The sequence below is a fragment of the Chiloscyllium plagiosum genome, chromosome 7 (genome assembly GCF_004010195.1).
Source record: "Chiloscyllium plagiosum isolate BGI_BamShark_2017 chromosome 7, ASM401019v2, whole genome shotgun sequence".
Classification (NCBI taxonomy): Eukaryota; Metazoa; Chordata; class Chondrichthyes; order Orectolobiformes; family Hemiscylliidae; genus Chiloscyllium; species Chiloscyllium plagiosum.
Genome location: NC_057716.1, coordinates 100,224,128 through 100,247,183, shown reverse-complemented (window position 1 = coordinate 100,247,183; position 23,056 = coordinate 100,224,128). Strand labels below are relative to the sequence as shown.

At 42.9% G+C, this 23,056-nt stretch overlaps 1 protein-coding gene across 1 annotated transcript in view; it reads left to right on the top strand.

The window, feature by feature from the left end:
• Window positions 1–23,056, top strand: part of sec22a (SEC22 homolog A, vesicle trafficking protein) — a 65,759-nt gene that overhangs the window by 39,100 nt on the left and 3,603 nt on the right. Inside the window, exon 5 of the mRNA XM_043694261.1 lies at window positions 3,406–3,524. Within this exon, the coding sequence (XP_043550196.1) occupies window positions 3,406–3,524 (119 nt within the window). The remainder of the gene's footprint in view (window positions 1–3,405; window positions 3,525–23,056) is intronic.

The following is a 23,056-nucleotide window of genomic DNA, read 5'->3' as shown; positions in this document are numbered from 1 at the left end:
CAACTTAGTGAAACCTTTCAGTTGCAGTTTTAGTTCAAGGCAGGTCTGCTGAGTTCTTGCCTGAAGATGGATGTATAAAGCTGTTAATCCTGAGAAAAGGAGAAATTATTGAGATTTGTTAGAAACATTATTTCCTAGTAGTTACTGACCAGAAGTGTTTCGATAAAACCCTAAGGGTTATTTCAAGCTGATAAAAATTTAAGCTCCAGGATGTGGCTATCAAATTCTCCAATTGGGTGGTGAATGAATGAATGATTTTATTATCATATGTATTTTACAGTGAGAAAATTGAAAAATACAGTGAAAAGATGTTTCTCCTGTTGTCACAGTCTGGCACCATTTTGAATATTTTTAAGAATAAGAAAAAAAAATGTAGCCCATCAGTGCAGAGCCAGCTCATCAACGACGTCTCCACCACTATCCTTCTTCACCGCTGCCTATACTGGACCCAACCAATGTTGAAGTCACCAGTCTTCAGGCAACATCTTTTGCTGCTGAGCTGATTCTCCTCCGCTACCACCTCGCCACCACCTTTGCGGACCCACCACCGTTATAGTCACATCTCTAGCCGCTGGACCCACCTTGTCGATGTCGCCATGACGCCCTTCCACCACTGCTTCAGCACAGTCAGCGTCAAACCCAACCAACAGTGAAGTTGTCACTCCTCAAGCGCCATCTTTCATCACTGGGCCTACATCACCAATGTTGCAGCCGCCGATTCCAATGCCAGGTCCCACACTCTCCCTGGAAAAGTGATAAGGGGCTCACTTGTCACCACCACAGGTCTGCGCTGGGCCACAAAATTCAGGAGCCAGCTGGAGAGTGAGGAATTGTGCATTTTGGCACTCAACGAGGGGTAGTTTGAAATGATTCAGTCTTGGCAATGGGTAGAGGACCTTGAAACTGGGGGAATGAAGAGATCGGCACTGGGGAAGGGGCCTCAATAAGTAACTGAGAAAGTGGACTGGGAGAAGGTAAGAGTAAGCTGAGTAATTGAGGCTCAAGGAAGGGTTGAGGGATAGCACCATCTTTCTCTGTGGAGTCAGGAATGGCATTTATTAAATGAACATGGAGCAGCACTGAAAGAGGAACGGCCTGTTGAGTAACCAAAGGGGAAGGGAGGAGGAAGCTGTTTAAAACTGAAGGCAAGAGACGAGGAATTATTCACCAGATGTTGGTATTGATGGAGTGTAAAATAAGTTGTTTGCTGAGCTGCTAAGTTTGTTTGCAGATGTTTCATCACTGCACTAGATAATATCATCAGTGCACCTCCAGTGAAGCATTAGTGTTCTGTCCCACTTGCTATTTAGGTATCCCGGTTGGTTGAGGTGATTGGTATACAGGGTCCAACTCCATATGGAGTTCCAGGTTGAGTTTCAAGCAGTGGGCTTGGAAGATATTGTCAGAGACACCTTGACAACTGAGAACAGTGCATGCCTTATAGGCTCTATTGTCCTGCTTTATAGCTACTCCTATTTATATGATGAGTCTAGTTTCTGATCAATAATTATCCCAAGATGGTTGATGGTGGGGGATTCAGCCATGGTAATGCCATTGCATGTCAAACGCTGATGGTTAGATTCTCTCTTGGAGGAGATAGTCATTCCCTGGCACTTAAGTGACACAAGTATGACTTGCCATTAGCACAAGCCTGAATGTTGTCCAGGTGTATTTGTATGCTGGCACAGACTGCTTTAGTATTCTGAGGTGACATCCCAAATGATACTGGACATTGTACGCTTGTCAGCAATGATCCCCGTTTCTTACCTTTATAATGGAGGAAAGGTCATTGATGAAACAGCTGAAAATGATTGGACAGTGAAATAACAAAATTCTGGACATTTAGCCACTTGTTTCTGGTCAATCCAATTTCTTTACAGGTGTAAGAGTTTGCCACTGCAGGTATTCCTCAGTATTGTGTGTTCGTGTGGTATCGTTAGCATACAGCAGCTCTCTAATGAAAGCTTTGTACACATTTAAAAGACTGGTCCAATTCAACACGCTCCTCGTGCTTTATTTCCCATAGTCCTTTAATTTTTTCCAAGTTAATACACATCTAATTCCTTTTTGAAATGAAGCAGATCTGCTTCCACCATCCTTTCAGATAGTTCATTCCAGATTATCATAGCCTGATCTTTTTAAAAAAAAATTATCTGTTTTCCTCCACCTTCAAAACTACTTTGTCAGTTGTCTTGTAGTTATCAACTCTTCTGCAGGTGGAACAGCTTCTCAATATATCTTCAACAGTCATTAGATTTTCTGTTCCCAGTCACTGACATTAACAGACCACATATAACAAATGGTAAATTTACCTGTTCCTCCACCAATGTCATCTGCTGTATCCATTGCACCCGATATGGTCTCCTCTACATCGGGGAGACAGGATGCCTATTTGCAGATCGTTTAAGAGAACCTCTCTGGGACACCCACCCCCACCACTCCGTGGTTGAACACTTCAACTCTATCTCCCATTTCATCAAGGACATGCAGGTCCTGGGCCGCCTCTATCACAGAACTGTTACCACCCAATGCCTGGAGGAAGAACACCTTATATTCCGCCTTGGGACCCTGCAATCACATGGATTCAATGTGGATTTCAACAGTTTCCTCATTTCCCCTCCTCCCACATTATCCCAATCCCAAACCTCCAACTCAGTACCGCCTTCCTGTCCTGTCCATCACCTTTCCCATCTGTCCGCTCCACCCTCCTCTCTGACCTATAACCTTCTCCCTTACCTTCATCTACCTATCATATTCTCAGCTACTTCCCCCCAGCCCCACCCCCTCCCATTTATCTCTCAGCACCCCAGCCCACAAGCCTCATTCCTGATGAAGGGCTTATGCCTGAAACATAGATTCTTCTGCTCCTTGGATGTTGCCTGACCTGCAGTGATTTTCCAGCACCACATACTCGACTCTGATCTCCAGCATCTGCAGTCCTCACTTTCTCCACAGATGGTAAATTACTTGGTATATTTTTAAATTAAAACAATTTTCTTTTATTCTGAAGCAGCCATTATCTCCTAGCTTTTGAGTACTATGCCTCTTTAAACATCCATCATAGATGGTAAAAGTTGACCTGCTGATGGATTACAGAAGCATCACAGTCAAGTATACACCTATGTAACATATTATGAAGTCAGTGGCTAGAGCTTAAGACAGGAATCTTGGGTACATTCCTCGTCCGTTCAAGGTTGCGGTTATTGAGCTTGATTTTTTTGCAGTGTGATTGATGAGCAAACCTGGCACCAAATGAAAATCATAACTAGTCTCTGTGTTCAGTTTTGCATGCAATTATCTGGCAAGCCATCAGGGTGGTTTGTTCTATTGGGAGCGCATGATCTATGTTAGCAATTGAAATGTGCAGCTAACTTCATACCACTTTTTGTATTTGTGTTCCCACAGCTCCAAATCAAAGGCTGGAACCAGTAACGCTACCAGGAATCATATCTTGTTTACTATGTTTCCTGTGCGCAGCTTTAAATCTAATCCGTGCATTTCATGCAATGGAAAATGTGTTTCAGGTGAGGTGTGCAATTTATGAATTTTTTTTTGCAAATACAGTTCCTCAAAGTTAAAATGTTTCTTTTCTTTATGGGATTTTAGCTTAATTGCATAAAATTATCTTGAATGCAAAATGGTTAAAGAATAGAGAAGGACTAGTGTAAATAGCACACCACATCACCAGTCTGTTGCAATTTATCCTCTTCATTTTTCCTCACTGTACAAGAGTTTCCAATCCCAATTGGAAGGTGGTAAGCAATGGTCTACTGAGATGAAGTGAGGGAAGATCTGAGATCTAGTTGAATCGGGCTGCTGTCATTGTTAATAAGCAGTTATTGTGGCTTTAGCAACGTTCTGTGTCCACTTTCCAGGTTCATGGCTTTGAACACAGTGGGATGACAATGAAGATTGTAACAGTGAGATGAGAAAAAATTTTAAATTTCGTAACAATTATCACATTAAGCACAAGCAATCAATTAATATCTGCATGTGTTTGTGTTGTGGAAAGGTTGAATTCCAATGCACTGACTTCAATGATTATTAAGTGATCATCACAATTCGGTTCAAAGGAAGGAACTCTGCCAAAAACTGGAAAAAAATTGCAAGATTCCTGATACTGGATTATGGTTTTTGGCAACTTCTGTTTATTTGTATAAGACACAAACCCAGACTGACTTTAAGCAGTAGACATAGAGAGAAATGAAGCCGACTATTGTGCTCTCTTTTTCTGGGTGGAGATATGAACTTGCCGTTATTTCCTTCCAATCCTGAATCTATGAAATTGTTAAGAAAGGTGTGAGATCTCTATAGTCGGTTTCTCACGAATACTGTCAAATGATTATGAATCATGCCATGACAGGTGTTATTGTTGCATGACAAGTGTTATTGTAAACAAGACCCAAGAAAGGATGTGCTTTCTTCAAATCAAATTCCAACAGTTTCAGGCTTTTCTTCCATTGTTTAGTTCACAGAATTGCCTGGGCTAACTGCTTCCCAATGCAGCGTGAATCTTAATCATCCTGTCATTTCAGCAAACCCCAGAACCGCAGTGTGATCTTTATTGGCCCCTGACAAAACAAACTGCAAAGCATAATGAGATTCAGCAACTTTCATTATTAACCAAAGGCAAGCCAAAAACTTTAAACAAATGAGAGTAAATTCAATGTACCCACACATACACACAGACAGCGTTGGGTGCCTTACAATAGCACACTATAAAAAGTGCAACTGTTAATGTGACTTGGAATAGACATCTTAAACTGCAACAGAAAAGTAGTTTATCAAAAACACCTCAAGGCGAATTGTTGCCATCAGTATATGCTGTAGTGTTATATGTACAGACTGAACAACAAATATAGTCATTTGACAGCTTTCTGTTTTTGTTTTGACTTTTGATCAAATTGTGTTAACATCCCCAAGTGACACTGTACTAGATGATCAGTTGTAGTGGCATATAGTTTACTGTGTTATACTCAAATGAAGAGGGTCTTTAGCTCAGTTGGCCGGAGGGCTTGTTTGCAATACAAATGAACCCCAACAGCATGGGTTCAATTTCTGTCGGAGCTGGGGTAACCAGAAAGGACACTCCTTCTCAACCTGTCCCCTTGTCTGAGGCATGGTGACCCTCAGGTTAAACCATCACCAGCAGCCATCTCTCTCTGTCTAATGAGAGATTTACCTAGTGGTCCACTGGGACTATGGTGACTTTACATTTGCTTTACTTCATTCAAGTGAATTCCATAGTTTTACTGGATGATATTTTATAGAGGTCGCTTTTTTGTTACCAGTAAGCCTCAAGCTTACTTTATAGCTGTTGGGCTGCAAGATGTCCACCCACATTTCTGAGAAGCCAGACTTGCTCACAAATGCTGACCAATTAAATGGTCAGTCCTAGCCATGTCACAGGGACTGAGTGCCATTGCTGAGACTTCATCATTGCTGGAGCTAAGCACCCGGGTAGGTGAGGGGTTTTTGTCAGTGCTAATCTGGCAGGCCCCAGCAAAAGGGTGGATAAGGGTATCATTTGATGGGGTTGGAAGTGGGAGGACAATAAAACAACAGCAACAGAAAGCACTGAAGTGGACATTATTTGACCACCTCATATTTGAATTCATTCATGGCATGTGGGTGGCACTGCTTATCTGTAATTGCCCTTTAGAAAGTGGTTCCTGAAGAAGGGCTTATGCCTGAAACGTCGATTCTCCTGTTCCTTGGATGCTGCCTGACCTGCTGCGCTTTTCCAGCAACACATTTTCAGCTTTAGAAAATGGTGGTGAGCTGCTGCCTTGAATCAATGTACCACTTGAATTATTTGCTGTAGGTTCCACCGTAATGCCGACAGGGAGGGGTTTCCAGGATGTTAAACCAGTAACACAGAAGGAACAATGATGTATTGTTACAATTCAGAATGGTGAGTGACTTGGAGGGGAACTTGCAGGTGATGGTGTTTCCTTGTTTCTGTTGCCCTTGTTGAGGATTTGGGAGGTGCTGTGTAAGGAGCTGTGATGAATTTCTGCAGTGCATTTTATACCCACTGCTGCTACTGAGCATCAGTGGTGGAGGTAATGAATGTTTGTAGATGCAGTACCAGTTAATTGGGGCAGCTTTGTTTTGGATGTTGTCAACCTTCTTGAATGTAGATGGAGCTATGCTTATCCAAGTGGGGACCTTGGTGGAACCTGTCCACAAATATCTGTACGTCATACTATTGTGTTTTATGGCGGACAAGATTTACTGAGTCAGGAAATGAGTTACTCCCTCCAAGCTTCTTAAACTCTAACCTGCTCTTGTAACCACTGTATTTATAAAGCTAGCCTAGTTCAGTTTCTGATCACTGGTAACTTCCAGGATTTCAACAGTAGGGAATTTAGTGATGATAATGCCATTGAATGGATAATGGTTGGAGTCTTTCTTGTTGAAGATGGTCATTGCCTGGCAATTGTATGCTGCAAATGTTACTTGCTGTTTGTCAGCCAAAATCTGGATATTGTCCAGGTCTTGCTGCATTTTGACATTATCAGTTGGTGAGTTGCACTTTGTACTGAATATTATGCAATCATCAACAAACATAGTTAAAAATCATACAACACCAGGTTATAGTCCAACAGGTTTAATTGGAAGCACTAGCTTTCGGAGCGTCGCACCTTCATCAGGTGGTTGTGGCCATAACCACCTGATGAAAGAGCGGTGCTCCAAAAGCTAGTGCTTCCAATTAAACCTGTTGGACTATAAGCTGGTGTTATGTGATTTTTAACTTTGTACACCCCAGTCCAACACTGGCATCTTCAAATCATCAACAAACACGTCCACTTCTGACGGTAGAATGGAAGGAAGGTCATCGATAAAGCAGCTGAAGATGGTTGGGTGTTGGATACTACCCTGAGGAATTTCTGGAGCTGGGATGACTAAAATCCCAATAACCATAGAGCCATACACCATAGAAACAGGCCCTTCAGCCCATCATGTCCATGCTGTCCAACAAACACTAAACTATACTGATCACATTTCCCTGACTATCTACATCCATTCCATCTTTCTATCACACTCTGGGTGGGGAAAAAAAAATGTTTTCCTCTGGTCTCCTTTAAACCGCTTACTCCTCACCTTAAACGTGTGCCTTCTGGGCTTAGACACATCTGCCCAAAGGAAAACAAGCTTAACCTATCCAGTCTCTCCTCAAATTTCTTTATTATTCATTCGTGGTGTCACTGGCTGGGTCAACATTTATTGCCCAACTTTAATTGCCCGGAGGGCAGTTAGGAATCAACTAAATTAATGAGAGTCTGGAGTCATATGTAAACAGACCAAATAAAGATGATAGATATTCTTCCTTAAGGATATTAGTGAACCAGATTGATTTTTCTGACAATCAGTAATAGATTCATAATCATTAGTAGAATCTTAATTCCATATTTTTTACTAGATTTAAATTCTAACATCTGCCATGCTGGGATTTGAAGCTGGATCCCCAGAACATTATTGACCTCTGGGATTAATAGTCCAGCGATAATACCACTAGGTGGCCTCTTGAGTCTTTTCATCCTGGGAACCACCTCTGCACCCTCTCCTGTGCGGTCACATCCTTCTGATAGTGTGGCGACCAGAATTGTCCATGGTTTTCTCTCTCTGGCTTAACACTTCCTTGCTCCTATATTCTGTGCCCCAACTAATGAAGCATCCCGTATGCCTCCACCACCACCCTGTGTATCTGTACTGACACCTTTGAGGGTCAATGGACTTGTGCAGCAAGGTTCCTTTGTTCCTTAGTCCTCTCATTTATTGTGTATATCCTTCTGTTATTAGACCTTCCAAAGTGCATTACCTCGCACTTACCAGGATTAAATCCATATGCCATTGCTCTGCCCAGTTTGCCAGATGATCAATCTCAGACTTGTAGCCTGAGACCATCCTCCTCGCCGTCAACAACGTCACCAATTTTCATGTCATCTCTAAACTTACTAATTGCACCTCAACTATCTTCTGTTGTGTTTGGTGCATCTTCAACCAGTGGAGTGTTTTTTCTCCTGATACCCATTTGAGTTTTGGTAAGGTTCCTTGATGTCAAGGACAGTCATCTGGAGTTCATTTCTTCTATACATTTTTGAACTAAGATTTGTGAAGTCAGGGGCTTTATGGCCCTGACAGAACCCAAACTGAGCATCAATGAGCATGTTATTGTGAAGCAGTGCTACTGTTGATGACCCCTTCCATCATTTTACTGATGATTGACAATAGACTAATTGGACGGTAATAAATCAGGTTGGATTTTTCCTACTTTTTGTGAACATTATATTTTCCTGGGCATTTTTCCATATTAGCAGGTACATGCCAGTGTTGTGGCTGTTCTGGAATTGCATTGCTCAGGGGCACAGCACATTCTGGTGCCAGAATGTTTTTGGGGCTAAGTGTTTTAGATCATTTCATGAGATCACGTTGAGTGAATCAAATTAGCTAGCACCAACATCTGTTAGTGTTCTTTGGGACAGGCTGAGATGGATCGTCCATTTAGCACTTTTGGCTGAGGTTGTTGCAAGTGATTCAGAGTTACCTTTTGCTGTGATGAACTGGTCTCCCCCATCTTTGATGTTTGTAGAGCAGTCTCCTCCATTGAGTTCTTCCATTGTCTACCATCATTCATGACTGGCTGTAGCAGGACTGCAGAGCTTAGATCTGATCTGTTGGTTGTGGAATGATTTAGCCATGACTATCACATGCTGCTTATGCTGTTTGGCATGCAAGTAGTCCTGCGTTATGACTTCACCAGGTTGACACTTCATTTTTAGGTATGTCTGGCGCTGCTGTTTCTGTGCCCACTGCACTTTTCATTGAACCAGGATTAATTGCTTGTTTTAGTAATGGTGGAACATGGAATTAGCTGTCCCATAAGGTTGCAGATTGAGGCAGGCTATAATTCGGATGCTGCTGATGGCCCACAGCATCTCATGAACTCATCCATTGAGTTCCTAGATCTGTTTGAATTCTGACAAATTTTGGACAGTGATAGCGCCACGCATTAATGGAGGGTATACTCGATGAGAAGGACTGTGTTGTCGTCATTGTTGTTAACACGGTCTTGGGCAGATGCAGCTGCAGCAACACATCGGTGACTATGAGGTGAAGTACGTTTCTCCAAATTGTTGATTCCCTCTCCACTGCTGCAGACCCTGTCTAGCAGCCATGTTCTTAAAGGCCGGATCAGCTTGATCAGTAATACTGCTGCCAAGTTACTCTTGGTGGTAGACATTGGAATTTCACAACCCCAGTATACGTTGTGTACACTTGCCTCCAAGTGGTATTTAGATTTAGATTTTTAGATTTTAGATTACTTACAGTGTGGAAACAGGCCCTTCGGCCCAACAAGTCCACACCGCCCCGCCGAAGCGCAACCCACCCATACCCCTACATTTACCCCTTACCTAATACTACGGGCAATTTAGCATGGCCAATTCACCTGACCTGCACATCTTTGGACTGTGGGAGGAAACCGGAGCACCCGGAGGAAACCCACGCAGACACAGGGAGAACGTGCAAACTCCACACAGTCAGTCGTCTGAGGCGGGAATTGAACCCGGGTCTCCGGCGCTGTGAGGCAGCAGTGCTAACCACTGTGCCACCATGCTGCCCACCAATGTGGAGGAGTACTGATTCATCAGTTGAGTGAGGCACTGTAAAGTAATCAAGAGTCATAGCCATGCAGAATAGAAACAGACTCTTTGGTCCAACTTGCCTATACTGAACAAATTTCCCAAGCTAAATAAGTTCCATTTGGTTCCTTTCTCTCTCAACTTGTCCAAACATCATTTAAATGTTGTAAATGTACCTGCATTTACCACTTCGTCTGGCAGTCCATTCCACATATCCTCCAAAAGTTCATGGGATCCCAAGTCAATTTCATAGAGTCCTACAGCATGGAGACAGATCCTTTGACCCAAACTGGTCCATGCCAACCAAAATGTCCATCCACACTAACCCCATTTTCCATCACTTGGCCCATATCCTGCTAAACCTTTCCTATCCAAGTATTTGTCCAAATGCCTTTCAAATGTTGTTAATGTACCTGTCTCAACCACTTACGCTGGCAGCTTATTCCATATGTGTACCACCCTCTCGTAAAACAGTTGCCCTCAGGTTCCCTTTTATTCTTTCCCCTCTAACCTTAAAATGATGTTATCTTGTCCTCGATTTCCCCAACTCTGGAAGAAAAAGACTGAGTGCATTCACCCTATCCATGTCTCTCGTGATCTTATAAACTTGTACAAGATCCCCCCTCAGTCTCTTACGCTCTAAATAAAAAAAAGTCCTAGCTTGTCCCACCTCTCCCTATAACTCAGACCATTGAGTCCTGGCAACATTCTTGTAAACTTCTGCATCCTTACCAGTTTAATAACTTCCTTCCTATAGCAAGGTGACCAAAACTGAACACAATACTCCCAAGTGCAGCCTCACCAATATCCTGTATAACGCAACATAATTTCCCGACGTCTGTACTCAATGCCCTGACTGAAGTGCCAAAAGCCTCCTTCACTGCCCTGTCTACCTGTGACTCCACTTACAGAGAACCGCGCATCTGAACTCCGAGGTCCCTCTGTTCCAAAACTGTCCTTAAGGTCTTACCATTCACCATAAAACTCCTACCTTGATTTGACTTGCCAAAATGTAAGACCTCACACTTATCTATGTTAAACTCCATTTGCCATTTCTCGGCTTACTTCCCCAGCTGATCAGGGTCCTGCTGCAATTTCTGATAATGTTCCTCACTGCCTACATTAGAGCCTGCTGTGGTTCTGTTTGCCGAGCTGGAAGTTTTTGTTGCAAACGTTCTGTCCCTGCTGCTTCCGGTTGTCAGTTTCAGCTGTCCTCTGTAGTGGCCGGTATATTGGGTCCAGGTCTATGTGTTTGTTGATGGAGTTTGTGGATGAGTGCCATGCTTCTAGGAATTCCCTGGCTGTTCTATGTTTCGCTTGCCCTATAATGGTAGTTTCGGGCATTAGCCCTTCTTCATTTCCTGAAGAAGGGCTAATGCCCGAAACGTCAATTCTCCTGTTCCCTAGATGCTGCCTGACCTGCTGCGCTTCTCCAGCAACACATTTCCATCTCTGATCTCCAGCATCTGCAGACCTCATTTTCTCTTCTATAATGGTAGTGTTGTCCCAGTTGTATGCGGATTGTTAGCTGTCTTCCTGTTTGTCCTATATAGTGTTTTGTGCAGTCCTTGCATGGGATTTTGTACACTACATTAGTTTTGCTCATGCTGGGTATCGGGTCCTTCGTTAGAGCCTATTTTAGTGTCATCTGCAAACTTACTAATTATGCCTTGTATATTCTTCTCCAAATCGTTGCTACAGATAACAAACAGTAATGGTCCCAGCACTGACTCCTGAGGCACTCTACTCGTCGCAAGCCTCCTTTCACTATTACCCTCTGCTTCCTACCATCAAGCCAATTGCATATCCAATTTGCTGGCTCCCTCTGGATTCTATGTAATCCAGCCTTCCAGAGCAGCCTAGCATGTGGAACCTTATCAAAGACCATACAGACTACGAGAAAGTGAGGACTGCAGATGCTGGAGATCAGAGCTTAAAAATGTATTGCTGGAAAAGCGCAGCAGGTCAGGCAGCATCAAAGGAACAGGAGAATCGACATTTCGGGCATAAGCCCTTCTTCAGGAATCCGAAGCCTCCAACAACAGACCTCCCTCCGGATCCTCCGCTCCACGCTTGCAGCCATGCGCCGCTACCTACATTTCCTGCAGTCAGCCCTACCCCAGCTCAGGACAACACTCTCATAGACCTGTAAAGGACCTCTACTGTTCTTCATCCACAGAAGAATCCATACACTAAACAACCAGTTCTTCCTAGCCATATCGGAAATTAAAGATAGTAAGTATCAAAAACTTACCCCCACACTCCGGATTTCTCAACCATTGCAGAATCTTCCATCGGCCTCCGGAAGCACTCGGGCGCCATTAACCACGCGGCTGCTGCAGCAACTGTCGCCGTGAACCATGATGTCACTTCCGCCCCCACCGACCATGCAGCCTCCGCGATCGCCGCCCAGACAACCGTCTCCATGATTGCCAGGAAGACTATCGTCGACAGATTCGCGGCCTCCGCGGGGTCCACAACCACCGGGAACAACACCATTTCTGCATTCGCCGCAGCCACTTCCACCCCCAGTGACATCACTTGCCTGCACAACAACCACACCACATGCGACCCTGCCCCCACGCCGATCTCTGCCCCCACGCTGATCTCCGCCCTCACACCTAACCCCGCCCCCACTCCCAGCTCCAGTCCCACACCAGGTCCTAGCTCCCAGCCCTGCCATATTTTCACCATCCCTCCAGAACTCCCCCTCCCTGAGGATGAAAGATTAGTCCTCAGTAGAGGCCTCACCTTCATCCACCTATGCTCATTCCTGAAGAAGGGCTTATGCCCGAAACGTCGATTCTCCTGTTCCTTTGATGCTGCCTGACCTGCTGCGCTTTTCCAGAAACACATTTTTAAGCACCATACAGACTACGTCTACCACCCTGCCGTCCTCAGCCTTCCTGGTCACTTCATCAAAGAACTCTAACAAATTTGTGAAGTATGATCTCTCATGCACAATACCATGTTAACTACTCCTAATCAAACCCTGTCTTCCCAAATGCACCGATGTCTTATCCTTCCAAATTTTCTGAAGTATCTTATCTAGCACTGATATCAGGCTTACTGATCTATAGTTCCCAGGTTTTCCTTTGCAGCCCTTCTTGAATAAGGGCACAACATCGCTACCCTCACATCTTCCAGGATCTCGCCCATGGCGAGTGCTGATGCAAAAATATTCCAAGGGAATGTGGTGGCCCAATTAAAGCCCCACCGAATGACTTTTTTCTGAGAGCTTTATCCCTTTTTTCCTGTTCCCCATGTTTTTCATGTTCACCATGTGACTATTTGTTGCCCATTAATGTGTTGGCTTTAATGCAAAGCAAAAAGATTGAGCATGCAGCTGGAATGTTACTTAATAGCTGAATTAAATTCAATACAAACAAATGTATTGACTTTTTAAATGCAACCTTTGCACAGTAGGCCCGAAGGGGATTAGTAGTTGTTGAATAGATTCACTTAGTAAGAACATGCAATACTAAATCTTGCAAATGTCATGTATTTAGAATGATTATTCTATTAGAAAACAACAAGGCTTTTAGTCTGGATTTGGAGTGATTATAGATGAGAAAATGGTTGTGGCTCATCGAGGAATAAAGGGAAGTAGTATTCAAGATACAGAATGACAATCAGTTCGAAGAAAAACAGAAATTGTTGGAATAGTTCAGCAGGTCTGGCAGCATCTGTGGAGAGAAATCAGAGTTAATGTTTCTGGTCGAGTGACCCTTAGAACTCAGATGGGATTTGGATCAATTAGAAGAGGTTGCTGGTGAAATTGCCTGTGGATCCAATAGATCTTACTACTTTTTAACAGGTTAACCTATTCTATCCACCTTCTCATAATCTCAAATTCTGGAAATAGAAGGGAAGCCGTATTTCCGGGTTAAAGTTCAGGCTGCTCTCACTTTACTCTATATTGCATGGAAGGCGATAATACTTAGTTCATTGAAAACCAGTGAAGAGACTTGATAACATTTAATGTCCATCTCCAGTTGCCTTGAGAAGGTGGAGACAACTGACTCATTTGCTCAGGTGCTCCAGCTTAAAAAAATGCCAGCCACAGGGATTGGTTCTGCAATCTCATATACAATGGAAATAACACAGAATCATAGGATGGTTGCTGTACTTCTTAAAAACATTTATTCACAGGATGAGGGTGTCACTGGCTAGGTCAGCATTCATTCCTAATGGCCCACAGGGCAGTTAAGAGTCAACCACATTGTTGTGAGTCTAGAATCACCTATAGGTCAAACCTGGTAAGGATGACACTTTCCCTCCCTAAAGGACTTTAGTGAACTAGATGAGCTTTTCCAACACTCAACAATGGATTCATGATCATTTAAAATTCTTAGTTCCAGATTTCCTTTTATTGAATTCAAATTCCACCATCTGCCATGAGTGGATTACCTGAGTCTCTAGGTTAATAGTCCAGTGATAGTACCAGTAGACCATTACCTTCCCCAAGGGGATAACACTGTACAGCCCATACTGAAGAATGCCATACAGCCCCATTGTGTCCTTGCCATTTCTCTGCAAGAGCACTTTGACTAATCCCACTTCCCTGCCCTTCCTCTGTACCTCTGCAATGTTTTCTTTTTTCTTCGGGTGCTTATATAATCCCCTTTTGACAATCCTGGTTGTATCTGTGTCTATCACACTCCAAGCAATGGATTCCAGATCACCAATCCTTACTACATAAAAATGATTTTCCTCATGGTGCTGTTGATTTGTTTGCCAACTGTCTTAAATCAAAGTCTTTCAGTTGTTGACCCTTCTGTCAATGACAGCAATTTATCACTATCTTCTCTATCTACACCCCACATGATTTTTGTCAAAAAATGTTTCCATTTTCTTTCCTCTACCAGCAACAACCCAGGCTGCTGCTTTTTCCTGTGTAACTGAAATCCTTCATCCCTGCTGCCATTCTCGTAAATCTTTTCTGCACCCTCTCCAAAACCATCTAATACCATTCCTTGTGTGTTATCTGTTTCAGCCTCAATTCAAATACTCTGCCCAATTCTGAACCCTTTTAAGAAGGATTAGAAGTTATTGGAGAAGGTACTAGAATGATGTATGAAAATAGTTCTGAGCACATGAGGTGTCAGTTACAAAGTTAGATTGAGGAATCTGGGCTTCTTCTTTAGTGAAGAGAAAGTTGAGAGGATATTTGATATAGATAGTCAAAATCTATAGATGGAAAAAAACTGTGTCTAGATTAGAGTGGTGTTGGAAAAGCACAGCCGGCCATCTTTCTCCTGCTCCTCGGATGCTGCCTGACCTGCTGTGCGCCACTCTAATCTAGACTCTGATTTCCAGCATCTGCAGTCCTCATTTTTGCCTGAGGGAAAAGCTGTTCCCATTTGCAGCAAGGTCCAGGACTGTAGGGCAGATGAAAGGCAGAAGCAGCAAAGATAACATAAAGGCAACCTTTTTATCTAGCATGGAAACATGACTGGAATGTCCTGCTTGAGTAGGAAACAGATTCAACTGTGGTTTTCCAAAGGAAACTAAATAATTATCTGACCATAAAAATTGTAGGAAAAGGGCAAGAGAGTGGGGCGAGCTGAGTTGCAGAGAACCAGTGTAGGGATGGTGGGCTGATCGGCTTCCTCCTGTGCTGAAGCAATTCTATGGCCATATAGTGAAATAGCAAAGTTGTTCACAACACAGAGCAGGAGAGCAGTCAGAAGAAATGAGTGGAAACTTGCCTTGTTAGAGTAAACAAGGCAATATTTGGCAATTGTAATCAACTTGAGGTAACGGCGGTAACAGGCAGGTAAGAGATGGTGTCAGAAATCATACTGTGTTTTACAGGAGATTTTAGTATCCAGAAGCCAATTGGACGAATTTGACACAATGGAAGAAAGGGTGTGGTACTCCATCAATTGAGGGCTTATGATTTAAAGCAAGTTGTTCTAACCTGGTGCACACAATTGATGAGGTTATGGCTGAGTTGGTATGTTGTTTTGAGTATCTTGCCATAAAAAGTATATTAATATATTGGAAAGGCTTCAGAGAGGACTGCCAAAGATGATTTCGAGGCCGGTGTTCCAAATTCTGAAGGAAGATCTGTTTAAAGTGCAGAAAAGAAGAGAGTGAATCTGACAGAGGGTTTTTAAAATGCTAGAAGGGGTGCTATCTCGCATCAGCATGCAACTTAAACAGGAAAGGATAAGGTTTACTAGCCTAAAGCAAGACCTGCATTTCGAACAGTGTGTTTTAAATCCTCAGAGTTACAGATGTAATTAATAGATCCCAAGTTAAATTACTGGAGTGGTCACAAATATTTGTGTTAATCGTTACAATAAGCTATCTGACTCAGACCGGCATTGGTGAGAGGTTAATGATTATGAAATTCATTATTTCAGGTGAGAACTGTAAAGAATTTGATTCTCTCTTTACACATGCTGCCTGACCTGACTGTTTCCAGCATTTTCTGATTAAAATTGGGAAAATGGGAGAGCAAACTGCTTCCAGTTCTGGGCAAGAAGTGATATTTTAGCTTTACCTTCAGTGGCTGACAACTGTGGCATTCTGTGGAGAATTCAGCAGTTGAGATCAAAATTATGTTATGATGAATCTAAAAATATCTCAGGATTTTTTTTGGTGTGATAAGTCTGTGTTTTAAATATTTTTCTTTGCTTATCTTATATCTGTTAAAGGTCACTGGAAGACTGAACAAATTTCAAGAAAGAAGTGGTTCTTTTTCAACATATTTTCTCTTCCCTGTCTCTGAATGTCAGTGTAGAACAGGACTTGTGGTTCATTAGGAAGGAAGCTACTGAGACTTACTAAGTGCTTGCTTCACATGTCCAGGATGCATTCTGCAGATTCAGGACTGCAGCAACAATTTATATAGCACTTGTATTGCATTAAAGTGTCCAAAATATGACACTAAGCCACAACAGAAGGTGTTAGGCCAGATAGCCAATACCTTCGCCAAAGAAGCATATTTTGAGGGATGGTTTAAAGGAGGAAATCAAAGCAGTGAGGTGAAGAGCTACAGGGAGGGTATTCCAAAATTTAGGACTGAGGCAACTGAAGGCACTGCCACCATTGAAGGAAGAATCAAAATTGGGAATTTTCAAGAGATCAGAATTAGAGGAGCACAGATATCTCACAGGATTACAGGGCAGGAGGAGGTGGTTACATATTTAGAAGAGGGGGTAAAACTACGGTAGGGTTTGCAAAGACTATAAGACATAGGAACAAAAATTAGGCCATTCAGCCCGTCGAGTCTGCACTGCTATTCAGTTATGGCTGATAAGTTTCTCAACCCAATTCTTCCGCTTTCTCCCTATAAACTCTTGATCTCCTTGACAATCAAGAACCTGTCTATCTCAGTCTTAAAATACTCAATGACCTGGCCTGCACAACTTTCTGTGGCAATGAATTCCTAGGATTTACCACTCTCTGGCTGAAGAAGTGTCTCCTTATCTCCATTCTAAAAGGTGTTCCATCTACTCAAAGGCTGAGCCCACAGATCTAGTCTCTCCTACCAATGGAAATGTCTTCCCAAATCTACTCTGTCCAGTATTCTGTGTTTCAATTAGATCCTCCCTCATCCTGTTCCCTGGATGCTGCCTGACCTGCTGCGCTTTTCCAGCAACACATTTCCAGCTCTGATCTCCAGCATCTGCAGACCTCACTTTCTCCTCCCTCATCCTTCCAAACTCCATCAAGTATACACTCCAAATGTGGTCTGAACAGAGCCTTACAGAGCCTCAGAAGTACATCCCTGCTTTTATATTCAAGTCCACTCAAAATAAATACCATCATTGCATTTGACTTCCTAACTATTGACTCAAACTGCAAGTTTAACTTGAGAGAATCCTGGACTAGAGCTCCCAAGTCTTCTGAATTTTCTCCCCATTTAGAAAATATTCCATGCCTCTGTTCTCCCTACCAAGATGTATGACCTCACACTTTCCCACGTATTCCATCTGCCACTTTGCCCACTCTCCTAACGTATCCAATTCCTTCTGCAGCCTGCCCACCTCCTCAACGCTACCTATCCCTCTACCTATCTTTGTATTGTCTGCAAACTTTACCAGAATGCCCTCAGTTCCTTCATCTGGATCTTTAATGTATAAAGTGAAAAGTTGTAATCCCAACATTGAGCCTTGTGGAACACCACTTGTCACCAGCTGCCATCCTGAGAAGGACCTTTTGTCCTCACTCTCTGCTTTCTGCCAGACAGCCAGGTTTCTATCCATGCTAACACCTTGCCTCTAGCGCCGGGCCTTCTTGAAGTCCAGGTAGATAAAGTCCATTGGTTCTCCTTGGTCTAACCTTCTTACTTAAAGAATTCTAGCAGATTTGTCAGGCATGACCTCCCGTTGATAGAACCATGCTGATTTTGCCCTATTTTAACAAGTATTCAGAAATTTCATCCTTCACAATGGATTCCAGGATCTTACCCACTACTGAGGTTAGGCTAATTAGTCTGTAATTTTTTGACTTCTGCCTTACTCCAATTTTAAACAGGAGTGTCACATTAAGGATTTTCCAGTCCGCTGGGACCCTCCCTGATTCTAGCGATTCCTGAAAGATCACTACTAATGCCTCCACTATCTCTTCAGCTATCTCCCTTAGAACTCAAGGGTATTGCCCATCTGGTCCAGGTGATTTATCCAACTTCAGGCTATTCAGTTTTTCTAGCACCTTCTCCTTGGTGATGGCCACCATACTCAGTTCAGCCCTCTCACACTATTGAATTTTTGGGATACTGCTTATGTCTTCCATCATGAAGACTGACACAAAGTAACTATTCAGTTCCTCAGCCATTTTCTTGTTCCCCGCTACTATCTCTCCAGCGTCATTTTCCAGTGGCCCAATGTCCACTTTTGCCTCGCTTTTGCCCTTTAGCTGGATAAAGAAACTCTTCCCGTCTTCCTTTTAATACCGACTAGCTTATCCTCATATTTTATCTTCTCCCTTTTTTTTTGCTGCCCTCTGTTGGTTTTTGTAAACTTCCCAATCCTCTGGTTTCCCTCTGCCCTTCACCACATTATATGCTTTCTCTTTTGCTTCCATGCTATCCCTGACTTCCCTAGTCAGCCTGGCCGCCTCATCCTCCCTGTACCCTGCTTAGTCTGGCAGAACATTATTTCAATGAGCCAACACACTGCAGCACAGAGGAACTATGCAGAGCAGCAGAAAATCACCTATACTGTTTATTCAAAAAGAACGAGTACCCAATGAACACAATCTGCCAATTTCTCAGCAACAAATTCAAACAAGCAAACAAAACGCGTCTAGAAACCCTATCACTCTCCCCTACATCAAAGACATCTTGGAAATGACTGCCAGACTACTCAGACCCCTTGGCATCATGGTAGCCCACAAACCCACCAACACACTAAAACAGCAGCTAATGAACTTGAAACACCCTATACAGACAACAAGCAAAACTAATGTCATCTACAAAATACTGTGCAAGAACTGTGACAAACAGGCAGAAACCGAGCCACCAGGATACATGAACATCCACTAGCCATAAAACGACATGACCCTCTCTCACTAGTATCCTTATATACAAATAAGGAAGGACACCACTTCGACTGGGACAATACATCCATCCTAGGACAATCCAGACACGCTCGAGAATTCCAAGAAGCATGGCATCCCAACCGGAACTCTTATCAACAAACACATTGAGTTGGACCCCCATTTACCAAACCCTAAGAAAAAGAACAGGAAATGACATCACTAACCCAAAGAAATCCAAACATATAAATAGAAAGAAGTAATCATCAGTGCTTTTGGCAGGAGGCTTACTGAAGATGTTACCTAGTATGATGACGAAACATCTGAAAATGAACCTTACAGCTCAGCGAGCAAACCTACATCCAAAGTCTGTCCATGAATTTTATTTAGACAGGGCTCATTAATGTTTGAGTTTTGTTGGTGAGGCACTCAGGTTAGTGATAGTTCCAGTTTAATTGAGCATTATGCTAAAGGCGGTAAAGGTAACTAGACTGATCACATGATCTGGGGCATCATTATTCCTTTGCTAATGGCAATGCACAGATTGTCTGGAAATTTACATAAATTGTTTTTGGGAATTTTCATGCAGAATGTTTCCTTCCTGCGATTGAATGGGTGCAATAGGTTTCTTGACTAAATAGATTCTACATTGCCTGTGTGGAGTCAGTGAACTGAACAGCCTGTTCCTACTCTGTGGAGAAAACATTGGCTGCTGCTTATTCATTTAAGGGATATGAGTGATTCTGCCAAATTCAAAACTTATTGCCAATTTCTAATTGCCCTTGAAACGACAATGGTGAATCACAAGTTATTTGCTAAACCATTTCAAAAGACAATTAGAGAATAAACCAGACTACAGTGGAATTGCTTCCCTAAAGGACATTAGCAAACCAGTTGAGTTTTTAACCATGATCTGGTAGTTTCATTGTCACCTTTCCTAACACTAGCTTTTATTTCAGATATTTCAGAACTAAAATTGGAGGTGTAGTGGACAGCGAAGAGGGTTACCTCAGATTACTACAGGATTTTGACCAGATGGGCCAATGGGCTGAGAAGGGGCAGATAAATGCGAGGTGCTGCATTTTGGGAAAGCAAATCTTAGCAGGACTTATATACTTAATGGTAAGGTCCTAGAGAGTGTTGCTGAACAAAGAGATCTTGGAGTGCAGGTTCACAGCTCCTTGAAAGTGGAGTCACAGGTAGATAGGATAGTGAAGAAGGCGTTTGGTATGCTTTCTTTTATTGGTCAGAATGTTGAGTACAGGAGTTGGGAGGTCATGTTGCGGCTGTACAGGACATTGGTTAGGCCACTGTTGGAATATTGAGTGCAATTCTGGTCTCCTTCCTATCGGAAAGATGTTGTGAAACTTGAAAGGGTTCAGAAAAGACTTACAAGGATGTTCCAGGGTTGGAGGATTTGAGCTACAGGGAGAGGCTGAACAGGCTGGGGCTGTTTTCCCTGGAACGTTGGAGGCTGAGGTTTACAAAATTATGAGGGGAATGGATAGGGTAAAAAGGCAAAGTATTTTCCCTGGGGTCGGGGAGTCTAGAACTACAGGGCATAGGTTTAGGGTGAGAGGGGAAAGATAGAAAAGAGACCGAGGAGGCAACTCTTTCACACAGAGGGTGGTACGTGGATGGAATGAGCCGCCAGAGGAAGTGGTAGATGCTGGTACAATTGCAACATTTAAAAGGCATTTGGGTGGGTATAAGAATAGGAAGGGTTTAGAGGGATATGGGCTGGGTGCTGGCAGGTGGGACTAGATTGGGTTGGGATATCTGGTCGGCATGGACGGGTTGGACTGAAAGGTCTGTTTCCATGCTATACATCTCTATGACTCTATATGTTTAATTCACTAATTTCCAATTTCTCCACTACCATGGAGCGATTTGAATCCATGTCTCCACCGTGTCCCTGGTTTGCAAATTCCATAATAGTGCCACTATGTTTTCGCTCCTGATCTTAAATTTCTTGTGTAATCCAGACTAATTGTTCATTAGTGACATAAATAGGGGCACGTTGAAGCGGTAGTAGCTGATTGGAATATATTGGGTGAGGATTTTGCCAGGGGAAGAATTTTTCTTCCGCATGCCCATGTGCTACTGTATAAGACCCTATTTGGGGTTGTTGCCAAGTACGTAGTTCTTGATATGCCTTTGCAACTGGCCACTGGACAATTCCACTGGAAAATATCTGCTGCCAGTTTTTCCTTTCTTCACTAAGTGTTTGGCTCAGTGCCAACCCCAAAGGGCTTCCTCACTGAAATCCAGACCTCTCCATGTGTACAGTTACTGGCACAGGCCAGTCAAGCTGAAGCATGCTGTAGTTTCCCTCTGTACTTAACGTTGCTTCCAGGAAAGTAGCCTCTTAACTCAGGATTACAGAGTTTTTGGAAAATTATGAAAAGCCAATGGACTTTTCTTTATACACTGATCTCTCGGTCTTTGTAAATGCTAGGTTTTAATGTTGGTTCTTACACTTGTATTTTAATGCAAATATATGATCTTATAGTTTGCGCAATTACAGTCTTCAGAAGCTGCAAGTAATCCTTTCTGCTGTGTTGGAATTTAAAAGGATTATTTAGAAACCAGATCAATTCTTTAAGACTAATTCACTATAATGTATCATGTTATAGTCACTCAGTCACTACATTTCAAGACTTTTGAGCAGGTAAATGGTGATTTGACATGAGGCAGGCTGCAGTCTTATATGGCCCTCTACTGGAATTACAAGCTATGTGCTCAATATTTGTTGCTTCAGATGGTTTGTTTTACCCACTTATTCCTGGCCAAGATAGAGTTCCCCGGCACCTCACTCGCACTTGTGACTGCATCCACGTGGCTGCTTTCTCGAGTGCGAATCTAAACATTGAGTGTGGGCTGATTGTGGAAGAGGTAGTGTCGAACCTGATCCTGTTTGCACAAGTGTGGCAGGAGTGATCACTTAAAGTCGATCAGAAGCAGGAATCTTGACTAAATTCTTTGCTTCAGTGGCTCAAGGCCATCAAAATCAATTGTAGTTAACCCACTCCCACAAACTCAAGTCTAGTATTCTAGCCCAGACCCTCTGTGTGGCTTCATGTGCAAAAGCTGATGACAGAAAAAAAACTATTTAAAGATTATCGATGAAGATCGGACTGATCCATTTGGTTTGTTCCCATTTTTGATTGCTTGTGGGTTTTGTTTTTGCAAACAGCACTCCCAGTGTCAGTCCCAAGCATTGGGCAATCAAGTTATGACAAAGGCAGTTTCAGAGAGTCTCTGCTCCACTCCTAGCTTTAGAAACTTACCGCAAAAGTGTGACTTTCCTGCTTCTCACACCAATGTGCCTGCAGCCTTTCCAGTCTGTTTAGAAACTATGGATATTTAATTGTGTTGGAGTGCATGCCAAGTGGGAAAGATCAAGGTACTTCATATTTCCTTGAAATCAATTGAGAGACTGTTTTCATTCCATCAATCTGGTTAGGAAAAACGTTGTTAAACTTGAAAGAGTTCAAAAAATATTTACAAGGATGTTGCCAGGGTTGGAGGGTTTGAGCCATAATGAGAGGCTGAACAGGCTGGGGCTATTCTCTCTGGAGCATTGGAGGTTGAGGCATGACCTTATTGAGCTTTATGAAATCATGAGGGGCATGGAGAGGTTGAATAATTCAGGTCTTTTCCCCAGGGTGGGGGGAACCAAAACTAGAAAGCGTAGATTTAAAGTGAGAGGGAAAAGATTTAAAAGGGATCAAAGTGACCACTTTTTCACACAGAGTGATGCATGTATGGAATGAGCTGCCAGAGGAGGTGGTGGAGGCTGGTACAATTGCAACATTTAAAAGGCACCTGGTATGTGAATAGGAAGGGTTTAGAGAGATATAGGCCAAATGTTGGCAAATAGGCCTAAATTAATTTAAGATATCTAAGTTGCATGG